The sequence below is a fragment of the Anas acuta genome, chromosome 7, assembly GCF_963932015.1.
Source record: "Anas acuta chromosome 7, bAnaAcu1.1, whole genome shotgun sequence".
NCBI classification, from domain to species: Eukaryota; Metazoa; Chordata; class Aves; order Anseriformes; family Anatidae; genus Anas; species Anas acuta.
In genome coordinates, this window is record NC_088985.1 from 29,514,291 (window position 1) to 29,535,873 (window position 21,583).

General features: G+C 36.4%; 1 protein-coding gene across 3 annotated transcripts in view; it reads right to left on the reverse strand.

Moving 5' to 3' along the window:
- NRAP (nebulin related anchoring protein) overlaps nucleotides 1-21,583 on the reverse strand; it is a 49,183-nt gene that overhangs the window by 20,635 nt on the left and 6,965 nt on the right. For all 3 annotated transcript variants that reach the window (XM_068688611.1, XM_068688612.1, XM_068688610.1), the window contains exons 8-24: nucleotides 20,867-20,974; nucleotides 19,689-19,793; nucleotides 17,240-17,344; nucleotides 16,089-16,205; nucleotides 14,239-14,343; nucleotides 13,156-13,263; nucleotides 12,349-12,453; nucleotides 10,368-10,466; nucleotides 9,763-9,867; nucleotides 8,202-8,309; nucleotides 7,174-7,275; nucleotides 6,471-6,668; nucleotides 6,141-6,245; nucleotides 3,814-3,912; nucleotides 2,104-2,208; nucleotides 1,847-1,954; nucleotides 902-1,213 (exon numbers count right to left, since the gene is read on the reverse strand). In XM_068688611.1, coding sequence (XP_068544712.1) covers nucleotides 902-1,213; nucleotides 1,847-1,954; nucleotides 2,104-2,208; nucleotides 3,814-3,912; nucleotides 6,141-6,245; nucleotides 6,471-6,668; nucleotides 7,174-7,275; nucleotides 8,202-8,309; nucleotides 9,763-9,867; nucleotides 10,368-10,466; nucleotides 12,349-12,453; nucleotides 13,156-13,263; nucleotides 14,239-14,343; nucleotides 16,089-16,205; nucleotides 17,240-17,344; nucleotides 19,689-19,793; nucleotides 20,867-20,974 — 2,094 coding nt within the window. The remainder of the gene's footprint in view (nucleotides 1-901; nucleotides 1,214-1,846; nucleotides 1,955-2,103; nucleotides 2,209-3,813; nucleotides 3,913-6,140; nucleotides 6,246-6,470; nucleotides 6,669-7,173; nucleotides 7,276-8,201; nucleotides 8,310-9,762; nucleotides 9,868-10,367; nucleotides 10,467-12,348; nucleotides 12,454-13,155; nucleotides 13,264-14,238; nucleotides 14,344-16,088; nucleotides 16,206-17,239; nucleotides 17,345-19,688; nucleotides 19,794-20,866; nucleotides 20,975-21,583) is intronic.

Sequence of the window (21,583 nt, forward strand, 5' to 3'; positions counted from 1 at the left end):
AGTATCAGGACTCACCAGCACTTGTTCAATGTACTTTGCAAGGCAATTTGTAGAAGTGGCCTATACCTTACTGTCACTTGTAATTTTTACTCTAATTTCACAAAAACATTCAGTCTCACTGTAGATAGCACCTGATGTGCACTGTTTAGAAGATTATTAATGATTTGCAATGATATGAAAATGGCAACTAACATTTCCTAACCCCCAACATTTTGCTGCACTGGAGGGAAAGCATTTTGTTGTTTGTTTGTTTGTTTTCCATGTGTCTTTAAAGAGCAAGGGTACAGATGTGCTTCTGTTTCCTCACAAAATCTCTCCTACCAACAGTCTACTAAATTCCAAAAGCTTATACAAGCTCAACAGCTAGGTTTCTGAAAGCAGCCAGAAGCATTTCAGCGCCTGCACCTCAACAAGACCTGTACACATATCCATCTTAGTTTCCTTTAGAAGTTCTGAGTTAAAACCTCAGGATGGCAGACTGACTTAGATTAACAACATACACTGTCAGACAGTGTATCTGATGGTTACAGCTGAGCACATGGGCTCCACATGGACTTTTATCAGCATTTTATATAAAGTTATTTAACCTTCCTCTACATTAGGTAAAATAAATAAATGTACATCATATGTGATTAATAAGGTTTTATTAATGTAGGCTTTGAAGAAGCTATGATCATAAATAGGATCATAACTCCTCTCAAAAACACTGAACACCTTAAATATGTCTCTTGAGCAAAGAAGTGGTTGTTAATTGCTCTTAATATTAGCTATTTAATGGTTGAAAAATTAAGTGCATAAATATGTCATGCCATTAAAAAGCATAAATATCCAAAGAAACCCAGCCCTAAGTATCTGAAGTGGTTGCATGAAAGTGTTGAAATACAAGAAGTTCTGGACTTACATCACTTTGCAATCCATAGGCCCACTTGGCCCACGCTACTTTCATGTCAGTAGGCAATGCAGTGTAGTGATGAAGGGCTGTCTTATATCCTTTGTCTGTAGCCAAATTCTGAGCCTTTTTGGCATGGACAAGGTTAACCATATCCATAGAGACGTGGAACTTATTCTTTGTGTCCTCAAATGCCTTCTTGTACTCCAAATCACTCTGTAACTTTGACATTTGAAGGGAATGAGCCATTTTTGAATCTTCCTCTGCAGCTTTTACTCCAATCAGCTTACCCTTCATCTTCTCATAATCTTCCTTATATTTAATCTGTGAAGAAGAAAACAGACCATGAGTAAATGATCTAAGTTGTGAAACTGACACCTTTGCTAGTAGTAAAACAATGGTGTATCAGTGTTATGGCATCCTGGGTCCCCAGTACAAGGAGTCCATTTGCAAAAATAGAACTGGAACACCTTAGAAATTTGTAATTGTCTACCAAGAACAAACCCTATCTCAATAGTTATATGCTCTCAAAAAGCTCTAAGAAATCTTTTCTTTTTGGTTATCTTTGGAAAACAAAACAAAACAAAAAACCAATATTCTTTAAACATTGATGTTCAAAGGATCTTTCAGGAATTTTCTGGCCACCCATAGATGTATTAAGTTACTATGTTCCATGTGAGAACCCCACTTTGAGTTCTAAAATTCACCCTCTAGTCAAAATGAAAATAGGAAAATATAGTCAGCGTGTAGGGAATAACTCTGAATTGCTCAGAGCAAGCCTTCTGAATTATTATGGAATACCATTCACCCAGACGACCTCTCCATTGCTCTTTAGCATGAATCAAGGAGGGTAGCTCAGGGCAGTGAGACGGATGTGACACATCCCTAACACTCTGGTAGTAGCTTGGACTGTCAGCTGTCCTACGGATAAAGAACCCTGATGGAGTCCATACTCACATCACTTGCCAGATCCCTCTTTGCTTTAGCTGTCAAGAATGACAAAGCATCCAGACGAAGCACAAATCCTTCTTTCTTCTGCTTCTCCCAGCTACTTCTGTACAGTTTCTGAAGAGATGACAATAACACCGTGTTTTTATTACTATCAATCTATTCTATTTGGTTTATAGTCAGAGTGGAAGTTGCAAAGTAATATCAGACTATCATATGCTCCATGATGATTGACTATATGTGTAAAGATCTGATCTTGATCATACCTCACTGATATTGGCAGCATTTGCTTTGGCGAGGATGAAGAAAGGATCATCTTTTGTAATGGTGTACTGATGAAGAAACTGCTCTTTTCCTGACCTGTAGGCAACCTGTCCACAGAAAGAAAGTGTGGTTAACTAACAACGGCCCGTGTTTAATTTTGAAGAAATACTGATTGAAACACTCCAAATATTCAAGGATTTGTTAGGGTTAATTTATTTGGTTAGTCTTCAACTTCATGACTTTTTTTTTTTTTTTTGTCAAATCTGAATTTAAAAGCTAACCCACAGAGACACGTTGACCTAATTATTTATGGTTAAGTTTCAGGGAAGCAGCGGAACAACATGCATATCAAGATACTTCAATTCTTCTTCCTGAAGTTAGTTACTTAACTGGCATAAAGCCGACATTAATTCACAGCCCATACAAAATGTCTGCAAGAATATATTTCATCCAATATTAAACTGCAGTTACTTCTTAGGTGGAATGAGAGTTTAATAGGACATAAAAATAGTGAATTTTAGATACAAAATGATGAACTCTAAGCAGTTCAATCTGCAGAGAAAACGTGTGACCTAAATATAATTGCTGACATAATACTCCAGCATTTAAATGAAAATATAAAGGTCTTTTTATGATCCAAGTAGCAAACATCTCTATTTTATATCCCAGAGCAACTTCAACAGAGAAGTTGGCTACTCTGTCTCAGAACCCCATAAAGCTGTTGGCAGAGCTATTGAAAAGCTATGAAAAGATGTACCATTTCATGAAGTGTTATATTTCTTATATCTCACAGGAAAAAAAAAGAAAAAAGAAAAAAGATTGTCCTAGTATAAAGTCCTAAATTCAGCATTACTATTTCACCTTCAACACATATTCAGAAAGGTAGCATTATCCAGTACATAGAAGATAAATAATAGCAGTCAGGAGACCAGCACTCTCCTCTGATTCACACTGGTGTTATCTTTGAGATACACAGCCCTTATCCAAGTAAGTACCAGGTTTTTCTTGATGCAAAGGAACAAAAAAAGGAAACAAGGTTGTTGCCAGAGAAAAAAAAATAATCATGAGGCAATAATGCAATAATGCTTTGTTCATGTAACACCTGTATTTTCAGTTCTGACTGTAGATGGAGCCGACTGTATCTTCAGTTCAAGGAAGAGCACATTAAAATGCAACAGAATGTGGGATGGATGTACCTCATACCTCAGTCTCTGTGCTGATGTCTACTTAGTTTTGAAGCACTGCCTGAGGATCAACTGGGAATACTTCCTGCCTTTTACTTCCTCATGGATAGCCAATTTCTGTGCAGATGACATTAATGACCCAGGAATATTCAGGCAACCACTCATGAACACATTTCAGCCATACTTGAATCCTGCCTGCACCACCCACAAGTTTGTTGACAAAGTTGTCTTGTAGAGGTATCTCCTCTCTTCCTCTGACCACTGACAAAATTTATGAGAAGCCTGGCTTGCAAATTTCTCTTCCTGTTGTTTTTTGGGGGACTATTGTTGTTTTAGTTCAGAGAATTTAATGAGAGAATTCATGAAATCAACAAATAAAACACTTAAAAATAAATCTCAAGAACTTTCATAGATTGAAAGCTTTCATGACAAGGTGTATATAGTGTATATATCTCAGTGTATATACGTAGGAATGACCACATTAGGAGAAAACTACTTGCAAAGAAAAGATTTCAGTCAAGGACTTACATCACTTTGCAGTTCCTGGCTTTTCTTGGCATGTTTGATCTGAGAACTGTCCGCCACACTGGTGAACTTCAGCTCATCAACCTTCTGTCTGTATTTTTTCTAGATCAAATTAAAGCAGGTTACACAAAAGTTGCTGTAGCATTTACCTCCCACAAAATTCGGTGTTTTCAAAAAGCATATGACTGAGAGAACCAGAAGTCTGCTGTCAATTCCCAAGGCATTTTTAGCATAAGTATCATCAAAAAAAGCTTCCAAAAAATATATTCTTTTAGCATCTCCTGCTAAGAAGACCACAGTGGCAAGGAGGTTAGTGTGAGAGCATGCCAAATGCACTGCTGCTGACACTACAAGCATAGATAATCTTTGGTGGCAGAGATATTCTCCACATATCTTACAAGATCTTGGCTGCAATCAGACTGAAAAGTGCTCTTCACAAACTGGCTGTCTGAAGTCAGGGCCCATGAGAGCCTGTGAGCTACACAGTCAATATTACTATCTTATTTTCTTACATGAGACTTCTCAAACATAGGCATGTGGTGTTCAAATCACAGAACATATGAGCTATTTTTCAGTTATCAAGACATTTGTAATTTATTATTTAAATTAGAATGGGAAATTTCAGTGTCTTGAAATTAATTGTAATTCAAAATCTTCCCCACCATCAGCTGAGAGCCCACCATGAGAGCCCACCACAAGGCTCTGGTCTTGGATATAGAAAGAAACATCTTGCTCCATTCATCCTCTGGTAGCAGAACTTAAATTAAATCTACTTGCATAGACAAATTTGCATACAGACTAATATTTCTAGCTTGCTAAATAAGACTTCCCTTACTTCTATCCCATTTAATTTTATTTTACTTCTGAAACACACTAAAGAAAGAGGAAAACCTCCGTTAACTTCATCAGCCCTTGGATCAGGCCTGTTTTTGTCCATGCCTCTGCTCAAGTCTTCTGCGTCACTCATTTCAGAGCAAGCTAAGCACTTCTATCTATCTCCAAGACAGTGCATGGAAATTCAGCATGTCATTTCAAGACCACAGAATAAGAGGGGAGACCAGACAAACACTTCTGGCATACTTTAGTCAAATTCCTATACTAACAATTCCACAACGAGGTGGGGCTTCCACCTAGGGGAGGTTTAATTGCATTTTTTCATTATCTGGCATTTCAGGAGAGAAATCCTTCTGTTTGAACTGATGGGTGAACGGATCAGTTTATGCTGTGACTTTTCTAGGGGAACACAAAACAGAAGTTAAAAAAGCATGCAGAACTTCAAAGAGGTGTTCATCACTTTGTTTTAGGAACCTGGAAGGGAGGGAGGCAGATTAAAACCAGCATGTTTTGTCACGTATCATGGAACACAATGTAGTGACATTCTGCAAAGAAATGACAAAATGCCAGGTAAGAGATCTCTAAAAAATATCCACCAGTCTCTAGTTTAAATGACTGCCAGCCATCTCTTGGCCTTACACAGCACTGAAATGAAAAAGCAGATCATTATGGATTAAGTATTTGTGGAAGTGATTATTACTACAGCACACCACAGCAGCAGATGTCAGTCTATCTCTAGCAAGACACTGGATCTGAGAGTTGCTGCTCTTCTTTTGTTTCTAAGATGTATTTTTTTCCCTTTACAGTAGCAGTGAGAGGATGTCAGAGACCCAAGGTATCAGAGAGTGTGATCTCCAGTAACTAACTGGCTCCCGTTCCTTCCTCCAGCACTAAGTGGGATTTTAACCTTCTTGTCAAACTTCCCCTAATTTATTCGTCCTTCTATCCTCTAGTTTCCCCAGCACTAGTGAAACAACTCAACCATAGCTAAGCAGCTGAGGAAGTGAACTTCCATAAGGTTAATGGAAGCGTAGAACCATGAATTAGTCAAGGGAAAGTGATGAAAAGTAGCAAAAGTTGAAACTGTCGGCAAAATCACAGCCCCTATTTGCTGAAGAGCAAGAAAAATTTCAAACACGGCTGTCAAATATCTAATTTTTCAGCACTGTTCCTTAGAATTCTACACACTACATGTAGCACATCATGTAGGAAATTCTGATTCCTTTCCATGCTGCTCTGCAAAATGGGTACATGAATGAAAAGAGATGAAAGCACAATTATGGAGACTTTTTTTTTCACAATCTTGACAGAAATCAATAATCATATAATGGGAAAATTGTTTTTTAACCTTGATTCCAGGATCTCCTAAACTGTAGAATATCTAAATTACCTTCTTTTGAAATAGGAGTTCCTTATCTATTCCACATGATGCAGTGGAATAAGCATACATAAGCCTCTAAACAAACAACAGACACAAGGCTGAGCATTCTGCTTACCTCACTGACCAAATCTCCTACATTTTTGGCATGTTGTATATTAAGACTTCCTTCTGTGATACACCCAACTCCTTTCATCCACATTAAGTCTGATCTATACTGAAGCTGTTGAGGGAAAAGGACATTTATTAGCATGGAGGACACAGGTACAATGTTTGCATGTGAACATGTGCACACTTGCCAGTTTCAAAAAATATTTTGAAGACGTTTTAAAAAGTCATAGCGCAAATCAAGGAGTGTCCACATGAAATAAGAATGTCAAATTCTGAAAAAAAGTTTATAAACATCCATATTGCTTGTAATACATAAGCAGAGTACATATCAACTTACATCACTCTGTAGCCCATAGGCCTTCTTGGCCCATTTTGTCTTCATATCTTCTGGAACCACTGTGTATTCATGGAGTCTCTTCCTATAATCCAAGTCACTAGCAAGTGCCTGGGCCTTTTTAGCATGCCTCAGGTTTACCATATCCATAGGCAGATGGAAATGGGTCTTACTCTCCTCAAAATCTTTTTTGTAGGCAATCTAGAAACAGAAGGAATGAAAATAAGTTGTCTGTATCACTGCATTGAAAACCCAAGCCTATCTTAAATGCCCAGTCTTGTTTGTTTTCAGATTAGGGGGGAAAAAAAAAAGTTAAAATCAGGTCCTATGAGGAATCCATAAAACAGCTGGCAGAATTAATTTTGCAGTCTCTAGAGACACACTCTCTATTACAGTACATCTTACTTTACACTATATTTTTATCTGCTTGAAAGTTCTGTGTAGAAGTGGTTATACTGAGGTTTTAATAGGATGATGTTATTTTCCTGCTCTGAAATTAGGACATCATCAACGCAAAACTCCCAAGGGGAACAAAAATATTGTGCAATCATTGTAGATTAACAGACTGAGGAATAAAAACAGTTTCTGTCAAAGGCTTCCATTTCTTATAGTTAAACATCAGTAGCAGTGGTAGGTCAGGTATTGGTTGCTGAAAGATTCATAATTAAGAAAAACACCTTTTGAGTAAGGGAAATAAATAATTTACCTCACTACTCATCTTGGCCACCTGCAGAGAGTGTAAAAGTCTTGAATCTTTGGTTCCAATTGCTTTTCCTTTTGTTTTTTCATATTCTTCTTTATACTTAATCTGTGGAAAAAAAAAATAGTTTAAGTCAAAGAACATTTTTCACTTACCCCAGAGATCAGCAATATGTTTTTCACTGACAATTTGGGTGGTCAAAATTTAGAAGAGTTTAGTCTGATTTGCATCTTGTCACTTCACATTTCCCAGACTTTCTCAGAAATCCCCAAAAGCACAAGATTGGTATTACTTATGTTGTCTTTAACCTTATTCTTTAAGGCTTACTCCTCTGAGATATATATGGTTACAGGCTAAGTCTTCTGAATAGCTAAATTATCTGGTTCTTCAACCAAATTGTAAAAAAAATAGAAATTAAAAAAAAAAAATCAATCATATAAAAGCAAGAAATCCAAGACTTGATTTTCTTAATGAGGTGGGAGAGCAGCTGAGTGAGAAAAGAACTCTTGTATTATATCCCATCCTTAAGAGATTTCTGAATCATCTTCATTGCTGAACACTTTCCAACTACAGGCAAAGTTTCTTCTTTTTCTACCTCTCCAGAGGTTAAGAATTGTGAGATAAGTTGTTTAAAAACAGTTAGTTTGGATATATGTATTTTTACTATGCATGAGTTTGTGTTAAAGAAACTGACTAAAGAAACATGCAGTCCCTTTGCAGTGGACGATAACAGCAATTTTGAAGCTAAAAATAATTCAAAACACTGAATTTTACTATGGGAGGATTGAGCCATTGTCTTTCTGCAAACTTTGCTTCCATCCACACACGTATTTAAAAAAAATAATAATTTCAGAGAGTGATTTTTCATAGCAGTCTGAGAAAGTTTCTAGCTGTTCATCTGCCTTTAAGAAAGATGAATGCATGACAGACGAATGCAGGGCTTAAACATCCAGATGAAGTGAGCTAAGCTTTATTTCCCTGTGCTACAGCAACTTATGTAAAGAATAATTCCTAGGTAATTAAATGTAACCTACATCACTGGCAAGATCCCTTGAAGCTTTTGCAGCAAGTAAAGGCAGAGAATCAAGTTTCATTTCAAAGCCCTGGCCCTTACTCTTCTCCCAGCCTTCTTTGTACTTAACCTGAGAAAGGAAAGACAGCAACACGTTACTAACACACGAACACACAAGATCTTCAAATGAGCATGAGAATGACTAAGAGCAAAACACAAGTATAAATACTCTCTGCCCACGAACTAGAACATTATTAAATCACAGTTTGTTATCATTTTCTGTTAATTAATTGGCTAGGATTGAATCAAGAGTTTTATTCTTGCAGTTTAGAGTCATTTTAAATCCCAGAACTTGCACCAGGTTTGCATGCATAGCTCTTTTTTTCTTGGCATGAAGGAGGGAAAGGTTTCCAAAAGTGTCCGTGGTTTTGTCTAAATATGCAAATACTGTAGATTAATAACAGCTGATCTCTAGGGAAGAACAGCTGGTGCTGTTCACACTACAGGTTTCAGACATCACACTACACGTTTCAGGATTTTTCTTCCCCCATCATACTGCCAAACTAGAGCTAGTGATGTGAAAATCATGTTTAACTTCTGAAAGTTAATGGAACCTAAAGCACTAGTTGTTTAAACTCTTTTTCAAGGTTCCACTTTAAATTCCATTAGATCAGGATCAAGTATGCTTGCATGCATACACCTACGTCCATGAACCCCCAATTTCTGGATGTAGCTGTTTGTTTGGTTGTCTTTTTTTTGTTTGTTTGTTTGTTTTTCACATTTTTGACCATATCTAATGCTGAGCATCCATCCCAACACATTATAGACACAAAGAGTGTTTCTCCACAGCACAAATGCAACTCAAATATAACTTAGGCGTAGAATAAAATATACGAATATGGCATGAAAAACTTGCAGCAATGCTAACTCAAAACCACAAAAAATTATTAAGCTGGCTCAAAGATAAGTCACACCAGTAATATATTTGGAGGTTTTTGTTGTTGTTTTCTTTTTTTTTCTTTCTGTTTTTGTATTTGGTCATCTATTAGGCTTTTTCCCCCACAAAATTATCTACAATGCAGGTCTGATAATTACTTAACAATTTAAATAGAGGTTCAGACCTTCCTGTAAATGTTTTATTTTAACATCCAGGTCACTAAGTAAATCTCTATATATTGTAGTGAATTAAGAATGGTAGCAACAGTGGGCTTGACTGAAGTTCAATGAAGTCACCGTGACTCATTGCACGGACTTCATTTCCATTGTAAAAACTTCCTTTGAGTTATTAGAACTGAAATAAATATAGTTTTTTTTTCATATGAATACCACCACAGAAGCAGCTAATTTTGTGAAGTGATCACTGATTTATTAAACAAATTCAAATCATTGGAAAAAAAAAAAGTCTGTCAGTTTCAATGTACTTGAAGTTGCATCCCTCTCTCTTGTTTCCTATATCTCATGCTATTTAGTAAAGACAGACTGTAAATGCTAAATGTTTCCAGAAACAGTGTCATCATCTTTACATTCGTTTCTCCCTTTTAATGACATCATGAATACAAGTATTTCCACATCATCTGACTTACCTCACTGTATAACTCAGCATTGGCTTTCGCCTTGACTAGCTGAGGTACATCCTGAGGTAGAGTGTAATTTGTTTTTGTCTTCTCATACTGGGCTCGGTAGTTCAACTGTCATAAATTGAAAAAATCAAAACCAAACTCAGTTATTTTCAACTTACTAAATGATATGCCTGTTACACTGGTTGACTACTGATGAATTTTAGGTTATTGGTGCCATAGGATAGCGAAAGTTATGGCTGACAAATATATTGGGGATGAAAAGCAAATTATGACTTTCATCTGGGTACTAGGAATTACAATAGTTATTCTATAAATACAATCATTATTGATTTTTTATAAGCAGCAAATATCTGATTTTAAAAATGCACATAAGATAAATCCCTAACAAAGCACACTAATACAATTGTTAAAAATGGAAGACAATACTGTATTTACTGGTATTGTTTGCTACATTTTTTGAAGTAATTTCATTCATTTTGTATTCTTGTTTTATTTGTAAATCTGCTGGTTGTCTGTCAAAAATAAAACACTTAAGTGCTACAAACTCTGTGAAATAAAGTTATCTTATAATTCTAATAAAAAACTTGGCCAACATTGACAGAACTTACATCACTGAGCTGCTGCGCATTTATTTTGGCTTGAGCAATTTGCGGAGTACTGGCAACAGAGCTGTACTTCAGCTTGTCTATGCTTTGCCTGTAGTTTACCTAAATTAAAATAAATAAATAAAATTAATAAAGGAAGAAGTGTTCAGACTGGAAAATGAGAGATTAAGTAGACAAAATTTTGTTAGCTAGTTTTTATAACTTAAACCATAATAAGTTGAGACGAGGACAAATGTCAGGATCTCTTGGATGAGATCTGTACTTCAGGATCTGAAAACTTCACAATTTTTATTCCACTTTGAAAATGAACTTAACTTATAAGCCCTTTCCCTCAAAACCACAAATTCATAAAAAAAGGTGCAGTTTCAGCTGGTTCCTCAAAGCATTTCTATAAAACTGACATCTCCAACCCTCATTCAGACAATTTTTATCTTTATCAGACTATCCTAATTGACAGTTATAATTTTCCTTTATAAAGAGGTCTGTCCAGTGCAACTCTGTACAGAGCAAATGAACTCTCTTATGCATTGTATTTAATCTTTAGATTAAAACTCAGTAATCACAGAAGTTCCATATGTGGTAAGAGTTTTGTAGATTGGAGCCCACAAAATTCCTAACACATTAACATGGTAGCAGCAATAATAGGCTATAAAAAGAAACATATTGAAGCCCCAAATTATGGAAGATAACACATCATGGAGAAGCTTTCTTTCAAGCCTGTTGCTGCCTAAGGCTTTAGTGCTACACTAAACCATTCTATAGAATCATGGAATCATAAAATCATTGAATGGTTTGGGTTGGAAGGGACCTTAAAGAACATCCAATTCCAACCCTCCTGCCATGTGCAGGGACACCTCCCACCTGACCAGGCTGCTCAAAGCCCGATTAGCTTGGCCTTGTACACTTCCAGGGATGGGGCGTCCAAAACTTCTCTGGGCAAATTTGAAACAGTTCCAGGGCTTCTCTGCTTGTTGATGACTAACATGCTTACTTTGAAGTCTAAAAGAATACAACTCTCTCACACACTAAGTAATCAAACAATGAACTCTAACTTTTTAAAACCTTTTCAAAGAGAAAGCTGGAATTATTGCTCAAGAGGCAATTTCACGTCTTATATTTGAAGTTTATCAAATACTTCCTCAAAGATGTTAGGGCTCTTAATTCTATGCCTTCATGCTATCATCCTTTTCTTGGAAGAAATATTGAGGCCCAGATACATCTCATATAATGTTGATGGCATCTGTAAGACATCTTGCCCTTGGTTTCTTGTGTTTTCAATGGTTATACACGCCTTAACCAGTCTGATATGCCCTGTAGAGGTGTTGCTCTCTTCCTGACAATTTTCATCAGTAATGCCTGGTGACTGCGGTCCTAAGTAAGACACAGTTTAGGTTCCTAATGCTATATAAAATAAATCAAGACTTTACTGCTTGTGGGGTGAAAGTATGGTATCCTCTAAAGTCTGATCTCCTCCATTTATCCGCAGAGCCACAGCAGTACACAAATTTCTTGACATTGTTCCACCAGAATCTCAAACCCAAGCACAGTGCATACCTCTCCCAGAGGCATAATGAAGGTTATATGGCCAGTTAGTTCCCTTTCAGAGACAAACACCTGTCTTGGGGAAATTCACAAAAAGGGGAGAAGTCTAGTTAAGTCTCCCCGTCCTTTCAGTGTTTGATGCTGCTGTTGACACTGTCCAGGATGGTGAGAAGTTAACAGACTAGGGATGGGGAGCACTAATTCATTTTACCCTACTGTGCTCAACTGATTTCAATGGCAGGAGGTGGCAGCACTTTCTATTCCTCCAAGCACTAGTAACCCCTTGCACTTTTTGCTTTAACTTTTTTTTTTTTTTTAATCACTAGCTGTTTACTTCCATGATTAAATCATCATTTGACACATGCAATCCATCACAATCTCTCCTACAGAGAGATGATGAGCCATGCAAGGCATGGAGAAAGAAAAACATAAAATTATTTACATCTTTCAAAGGGACCAACTTCCTTGTTGTCTGATATGAAGGAGTGAGAGTAGCTGGGTAATTGTAGTCAACACCGTCATGTTTGTAATCAGATTTATAGGCTATCTGAAACACAGGGAGAACAAAAAAAAAATCATTCTTTTTTTTTTAGGCTGTCATTTGTTTGAATAATTATCAGTCAAGAGGAAAGGAGAAACAATAATATTAATATTAAATGCAGGAAACAAAGTAATTTCAATGTCGTGAGTGACAAAGAAAATGAAATTATTTGCATAGTTTAACCACTAATTGATTCTTTTTCAGCTCCTCAATTAATCCAGTGCCAACAGTGGGAGCATTAACTTAACTTCCACCTATGACACATCTCTTTTATCTTTCTACTTAGTTCTCAAGCTTCTTACAGATTTGTAAATAATGTACTTGAAGGAATAGTATGTAATGAAATAGCTTCTTGACTAACCCAGTAAATTAAATTGGAATCCAGAAATCTTCATTAAAGACTGCTTTTTTTTCCACCAAAGGTCTGACCCTGAGGGAGGGTAGCAAGCAACCTTCAGCATCCTACTGATGTCAAAGAAAACTGAAGGAGCTCAGTATGTTGCCAGATCACTGAATTTGCTTATTTTAGCCTCTCCCACACAGTGAGGTACAAATCAGTGTAAAAGGGTTTCCAGAATTTCCTCTCTTCCCAGCATATCTAGGCTTCAGATCCTCAGTACAATATGATCTAAAGTTTTCTGTCAGTTTAATTATGGAAAAAATACTAATAAAGTAACAACTCTACAAGTATGATTAAAAAAGACTTACGTTGCTTGCCAAGTTGCCAACTTTCATGGCGTGTAACATTCGCTTGTCCATACCAATACCTATATAATGACCTTTCACTTGGTTCTGGTAGGTTTCTCTGTATTTAAGCTGTACACACACACACACAAAAAAAAAAAAAAAAAAAAAAAAAAAAACAAAAACTAGTGTTGAACTACTACAAAAACCCACAAGTTCACAAACAACATCAGTACTTTAAAAAAATAAAGCTTAGAACACTGTGAATTTCCTAATTTAAAAGATGTTATTCATATATTCTTCAGACCACCTTGATGACACATAAAGGGGATATTTTAACACTCCATTGCTGCATGTTATTTCATCAGAAATAGAATAAAGTTGCAAGGAAGCATGGCTTGCACATTAACAAATGAATCATCTACCAAAAGTGGTCTGTTTGGGTGCAGCTTTCACCAAGTCCAAAGCTGGGAATTCAACAAGATAAATTAACTACCTTACCATCTCATCTGTACGACATAAGATTTACTTCCCCAGGATTTCAGACAATGGGAGCAAGCAGTTTAAAGCAACGTTATATTTCAGTATAATGAGATACAAGCAGTATCACTATTGATATTGATTACTTTCACACATGAAACGTGTTCCTCTCTGACGTTAACTCTGGTAAAACAACTTCTGCCTACCTTTCCTGTCAAGAAATGGAAAATGAAAAACTCAACATGAGCCAGCAACATGCGCTTGGAGCCTGGAAAATATCCTGGGCTGCATTAAAAGGATGCCTGGCCAGCAGACTGAGGGGGGTGATTCTCCCCCTCTACTCTGCTCCTGTGAGCCTGGAGTGCTGCGTTCACCTCTGGGGCTCCCAGTGCAAGCAGGACATGGACCTGTTAGATCAGGTCCAGGGGAGAGCCATGAAGATGATCAGAGGGAACACCTCCCCATTGAAGAGAGGCTGAGGAAGCTGGCGTTATTTAGCCTAAGAGACAAATCAGCTATAATCATTCCTAGAGCACACTTATCTGAAACACATACATAGATGACTTGCAATTCTAGCAGCTACCAGGGTAAGCTTTAAACAGACCACAGGAGGCACTGAAAACTTACATCACTGGTGTATTTTGAGATCTTGCTCACGTTCTTGAACTGGGGAGTATCACAGTAGTTAATGCTGTAGCCACTGTTGTTTCCAAGACCCTTCTTATACTCCACCTTGGTGACAAAAACACACAAGTTAACATGTTAACTTACTCTATCAAGTTCCTCCACACCCTTTATTAGCCAGGCCCACTATTCAGATATTTTGATACATCTCTTATCAGATGACATACAATGAAAATTATTCTGAAGATGAATTTCATGTAACTCAGCTCTCATTCTATAGGCAAAAGAAATGCAAACTCTTTTATTCACTTGAAACTCAGCAAAGCGTATGAGACTGTGTCATGCGGAAAAACATCAGCAAAAACAGGTATCTGATGGGATTTTAAGATGGGTGTGAACCAAATGAAAGCAAAAAAAAAAAAACAACAATGTGTGGTTTTCAACAGGAAGGACTGAACAAGAGGAAATTTACTAGCATAATTCTTCAGTGATTTTAAAGATAACTGGATTAATATTTTCATTAAGTTCATTTGCTCCAAAGGAGGGATGTTCAGCAGCATATTAAAAGGACTTAAAAACTGGAGCAATATAAATGGGACTAAATTCAGCAGTGCAGAGGTTAACATACATATGGACTAGCCACAGAAAAAAAATCGACTATAAGAACTCATCACCTGGAAAGGCTGAGAATGAGAAAACTGTTCATATGTAGGCTGATCACAGGAAAATGGCAAGATGCCAAAGTAATTCAGCCATTAAAAAGCCCAAGGCAGGAGCAAGGAGAGATTTTTCAGCAGGCACTGGGAAGTGCGTGTGCTATGTACCATGTTCCAGCAAGACTTCATCAGGAACTTACGTACTCTTACAGTCATTCCTGTTTAAGGAACGTGCACTCAGCCTGTAACAGCTGCAATGAAAGACTATGAGAGAAGAATTTGTTGTGCTTAGTCTGGGAAGAGAAAGGCAGAAAGAAAATATCTGTCTGTAAACATCTCAGCAAGGTAATCATGCAGGGGGATGAACTTTATGAACTAAAGGGCAATGTTGGCACAAAACACAACAGTAATAAAATGGACAGGAATAGAAAGGCAGGCTAGAAATTAAAAGAAGAGGATTATACAATACTGTGCCAAAACAGCAGAAGTCAGGAATCACTGGCCCAGGAGGCCCCTTCCAGTTCTACTTCCAGGGGTTTTTCATTATTGAAGGTTTTATTCTTTGACATCTCAAGAGTATAAGTTTTTAAACTGCCATGAGGAAGCTCTAGAAACTCACATTTATTAATAGCTTTATAGCTGATATGACAATATAAATAAATTAACAATTCAGGATCTACTGAGAGTTCCCTAGCAATCTTCCTTTGCCAAGTAGAAGAAGAATGTATTATGAGTAAGTCAGTCTTTTACATCATGGAAGAAAACAGAAATCTGCATTAACAGAAGGGTACAAATTTTGGCTCTGTTGGTATTATTTTTTAATTATCATTAGAACCTTCTTTGAAATACTGTAATATATACTGCCAAGTGATCCTTAAGCATTTATGTCTATAACCTCACAGCACATTAAGAGCACTGTCCAGAGTTTTCTTAGATTTCTATTCTCCACGTGAGCAGAATTAGAAGTGATCTCCTGGTATAATTCACCATTGTGGGCAGGGCCAGGTAACAGCACTTGGAGATCTGTTCTTGCACCTTATTCTGCAGCTACTGTGCTAAACACAGACCATTTTTGTTAAATAAGAGACAATAAAACCAGCAGCTTTTTACACTTGTAGTCCTTATCCATCAGACACAAGTGTTTGTATGCTGTGAGCTATGTCTCACACCAGTTCATAGATCAATTCAACTCCTTACCTCACTGACAAGCTTGTTAGCACTTTGGGCTTGTTTAAGGACTAGGTTGTCTTCAGCTGTTAAAGAGTGGAAGTGTGCTGCACCTTTCATCTTGGAAAGATCTTTCTTGTATTTTATCTGAAAAAAGTAAGAAAAATGATAAAATAGATGTCTACATTTTCACCATTGCTATTTAGACAGACTTTATTATCTGGGAAAACACTTGTCTTATTTCTGCTCTGATAATAAAATAGAATTTATGAAGTTATGAAAATTAACATAGGGTATCTGGGTATCTTCATAGGGGATCTGGTCACAGAAGGTATCAGGGTTTTTATATTCTCTCAATCATAAACTCAAGTAACATTCTTTCACTTTAGTTTACTGCTAGTGTCTGGTCCATGCTAGCGCAAGCTGAAAGACTCAACTGCCAGTTAACTCCTCAAAAAACAGATTGAGCCCATCAGCTCAGATAGACCCAGAGGGGACAGGTGTCCACACTACAAAGTTTGTCACTAACAGGAACTTTTCACATCAGCCACAGGGTAGTGACCTCATTTTTGTCACTGCTACAAATAGCCTCCTTAAGCAGGACTGAAGCTCTTTAATCAATGGGCTGCATGGCAAGAATCACACATCACCACCTTTTTGTCCAACTCTTCAGCTTACCACCACCCAAAACTAAAAATCACCAGCCTAGAAATCAGCTCAGTCTTATGAGGTGACAATGTCACACTCTACAGTTTCTTTCCCTCCGTATGACTTGCTTTGCGCTAGAGGCATGATACACATCAAAATATCAAAACCAGTTCAGCTCATTCATCCCCCATTTATTCACTACTGGGAATACCACAGTAGTCCAGAGGATGATTAAGGCAGTTGAAGGTTTCATTAATAATACAGGTGCAGATTTGCCAGGAGGGTTAACCTAACAGTAGGGATCCCCATTAGTTGCTACATCCACCTCCTCCCTCATGCAAGCTGGAGCTGTGTCCCCTTCTATTAATGGATATTATTAATCCCCCGAGCCACCCAGTTCCCAGCAATGCAGTGAAATGTCATTGTTGTTTACTTCTCAAGTGTAATTTTAGCATTTTCCTTCTAGGCACTGCTCTAACAAACTGATGTTTTTAATTGTTTATGAATTGTATTGATTCAGGTTTCACACTTACATCACTTGCCAATTCATTTGCTTTCTTGGCATTTTGATATGCTGGAGTGATCATAGCAGGAAAGCTTCCTTTCCCTCTGCGTTCTTCATATTCATCCATATAATCCTGAAGAAAATTCAAGGTGTTTACTCATCATGCATGAGCAGGTGGGGTCATGAGTTATTTGACAAAACATGATAGCCCTTGTTAGCAGAAAAGTTCATTACTTTTTTTTTCTTTTAGACAAAAAAGAGAATAAAATGACCAACTTTAAGAATAAAATCACCTTTTAAATCAACTGTGCCTGTAAAATTAACTGTGGTGCACTGAAAAAAAAAAAAAAAGTAGCAATTACCTAAGGTTCAATACGACATTCAAGTGTACGCTGACACGCATTCTTCTAATTTTACCCTAACTCTTATAGAGATGATATCTGCCAGCCCCTGTCTTTGTAAATATATGCTTTCCTAAAAACCTAAAAGAATATCAAATGGCTTGGGTAGCCAGAAGATTTGCTTAAGCTTTTCAAATTTAGGGTGGGGATCCGATAGATGTCTCTTGACCACATCATGGCCATTCCTCACATCATAACTGACCAAAACATAATGTATTTCTAATGTAGTAATATATTTTCAAGAAGGATTCATAATGAAGCACAAACGCCTTGATATTATAGTGGCAAACTCCTTAGGAAACAAGCTACTAACAAAATTCAAACTGTTTGAGTTAAAATATGTATATTCTGGACTGAATACTATTAAAACTATAAATAAGTTTGCCCATTTGAAAAGCCTTTTGAAGATTTAATAACAAAATACTGGAGCTTTTTTAGTATGGTAATACACAATAACGACCCCAAAGTTTTCCAGATCTGAGAAGAATATGGCATATATACAACAAGTAAGGTATAATATCTTCTCTGTAATATTTTGCAATTCTTTTGTAGCAAATAGCCAACTTAAGTGAAAAATACAGTCTGATACGTTAAAAATGTCATGGAGAGTACAGCATAGATAGAAATTACTATAAGTATTTAGGGATCTCTCTTGTAATTTCCCAATACAAAATAATACAAAATATATACAGATAAAAACGTACATATATACATATATATATATATAACATATGATGTACTCTCATGATCTTGAAAGCTAGAATTCTAATCCCTGTACCCATATTAAATCACACTTCATTTGGAAAGATCCATTAATTTCAGTGGCTCTCTTTTATTTGAATAAAAATATCAGAATCCAACCTACGAAGATTAAAACTCAAATTAAATTTGAAGTCTGTGACTGAAGTTTCAAAGATCCTTTCAAAGAAAAAAGATTTAAATTAATTCTAAAGATAGAAGCATTCCAATGCTTGAAGATGCAATTAGCACTTTTTCAAACTCATTTTATTTGTTTATTCTTGCTAAAACTTGTAGTAGCTCAAAAGATAGAAACTAATTGAAGGCTCGATTGCTACATATTCTAAACTCGTATTCTTTAAGTATGGTTTGCTTTTCACACAAGATGTAGGTTAGATAGAGGCAGTGAATAAACTCCCAAATGTCTTAGAACAATGCATTTCTTGTTCCTTAATTTCTCCAAAGGATATGGGTTTCACGAGGAATTATGGTGACAAACCTAAACTAACCACATTGTTTTGTTTATACAAAAACACTATTCAATTCTTTTCAAATTCCTTTTCCTATTCAGTTCTATTTTAGCTGTACTATTTCCCTGGAACAAGCCTAACTTAACTGGGATAGAACTTTGGATGATTTTTGGGAGACCACAAAAATAATTATATTCCCTTAAAAAATGAAACAAAACCAAGAAGAATGCCACAGACCAAAACAGAAATAAAGCCTATTTAATTCCACATATACAGAACTACAATTTGTCAGGCTTACAGTACCACTTTTGTGGAAGAGCCAAAAACTAAGCACTTGTATGACCTTTGGTGCCACTTGCACATATTCAGAACTGCAAAGCTTATCTCAAAGATTTCTCAAAATACTGGCAGGGAAAACATGCTTAACTACCTCCTAATCTTCTATCACTTCATGACACTTTCACGTTTTCTCCTAGATGATTTTACATTTTCTTTCATTTACTTTCTAACAGCATGGGAATGTTTCCACATGTAAACATATTACAGTGTGATACATAAAAACATCATGATAGAAATGTCCAGTGCATACATGGACACAGATAAAATTTGCCACAGCAAGTCTTACCTTACCCTACCGTAACCCAATACCTTACGGACCATGCACCTTGCAGTCCCATATTTTAAGTCATTGCCAAATATATTGCACATTCATAGCATGATGTTACTGAAATCATCTTTTCCTTTGAGACCTTGCTTTCTTATACAGGAAAGCAAAGGGAAAAAGGGTCCCACTGCCATTTCTAAAGTCTTGAGCAATCGGCCATAGTAATGATCAACATCAGCATGGAATCTCCTGGATGATGCATACCTGGCTATATTGATCTACGTTTTCTCTTGCTAAATTAACATCTGTTCCAGCTGTATGGCTTGCTTTTCCCTTGATCTCATTTTCATATTGTTGATGATACTTCACCTAAAAAGAAAATGAAAAGAATCATCTGGATGAGTTTAGTCTGGTACACAGATGCTGATAACAACAACAACAAAAATGCAGATAAAAAAACAACAGTAAATGCAGACAACAACAACAAGCCAAAAACAAACAAACAAACAAACAAATGGCACACACATGTTGATAAAATATTGTTAAAAGTCCCATTGCCACCAATCTACAGAAGTCAAATATGCTATTTGAAGATATAAAAACAAAAATAGTGGTATACTTTTTAATATGCTAGCAAAGTGGAAATTGCCATTTTAACCCATACCATTAGTTCAGTGTATTCAGCAACCTCTGATTGTCAGTGGCTAATCCCTGATGTTGCAGCAGGTTAAAAAAAAAAAAAAAAGAAATCATCATAATATAAATTCATGGTATGCATGCCATTAATAAAGTGACATGTTTCTGATATATAGTGATCTCACCAGTGATCAAGGAAATTGAACGAAAGCAACCTCAAAATTTGGACCAAGAGTTGCAGCACTATTGCTGAAGTACTACCTATAATCTGATATCATATTTTAATCAATGTATGTCTTTGCTGAAAAAAAAAAAAGAAAAAAAAAAAAAAAGAAAAAAAAAAAAGGGTCTTGCACAGATCAAAAGCAAACAAAAGCATTTAAATATTTTAAAATAAGTTCCTTAGTAAATTAAATTGCTTTTGCCTTCAAAATTATAGATCTCTTCTGATTCTCCTTGGTGACTCTTAATAATGTTTTAAATTCACTTCCACTGAGTTATCACAATATGTTATTTTCTCCAGTTAAGAGAGCTTTACTTTCACTCTCAGTAAGAAAACACAATTAATTTTAGTCACAAAAATCCACAGTGTTTATTCACAAATAAAATGCCAAGTTATCTCTTTCTGCCCAAAAATCAACTGTCTTCCTTCAATGGAAAATCACTTGAAAATCTGTTTATAACATGCACTGCTGCTGTAACTCCACCGGGATAATGAAAATTCTGCCAGTAAACATTCTAATCCAAAATTTGTGAGAGAATTTATTTTCTTCTTTCCAAAAAGTGACTTTGCTTTGGACACCTACATCACTGGCTAATTCATTTGCTCTCTTGGCAATTTGATAAGCTGGAGTGATCATAGCAGGAAAGCTGCCTTTCCCTCTCCGTTCTTCAAAGTCTTCAGTGTATTTCAGCTGTAAAAAGAACAAGAAAAGAAACAAGACAGCTCAGAAGCAATTAGATCAGACAAATGTATCTTGATTACACACATAATCAATCCTCATAGTTGCAAAGTCAGGCATTCAATGTCTGTCAACTGCCAAAAGGAAGATGAACCACACAATCTGGATCTAACCCCTTTGTGTGCATGTTTTACAAGGTAGTCTTTAACTATGTGATCATATATCTTCTGCAGAACCTCTGTGTCTCATTCAGTGTGTAGGACGGATCACAGTTGTTTAAGGAAAACACTAAAATTGTCTGCGAGATGCCTGCTCTATTTATATTAGTCAGACGGTTTCCTTCTTCAACTTGCATGGCACCCAGTTGCTGGATATAGAGCAGACTGGTTCTCTGCCGTCAGCTCTGACAGCCAGCTAGTCCTGTAACAGCCTAGAAATGAACATGGTCTTTACATCTTCTATATCTTCACTAAACGCTTAATGGTGAAATGTATCGAGCATATTTTAAGATAAGTACATTTCTAGTACTAAATTTTGCTTATGTTTATATTTGCCAGTGATGTATAGATGTCCAAAATTTCACTTTCACAGACAAAAAAAAGGGTCAACCTATTTTCTGTT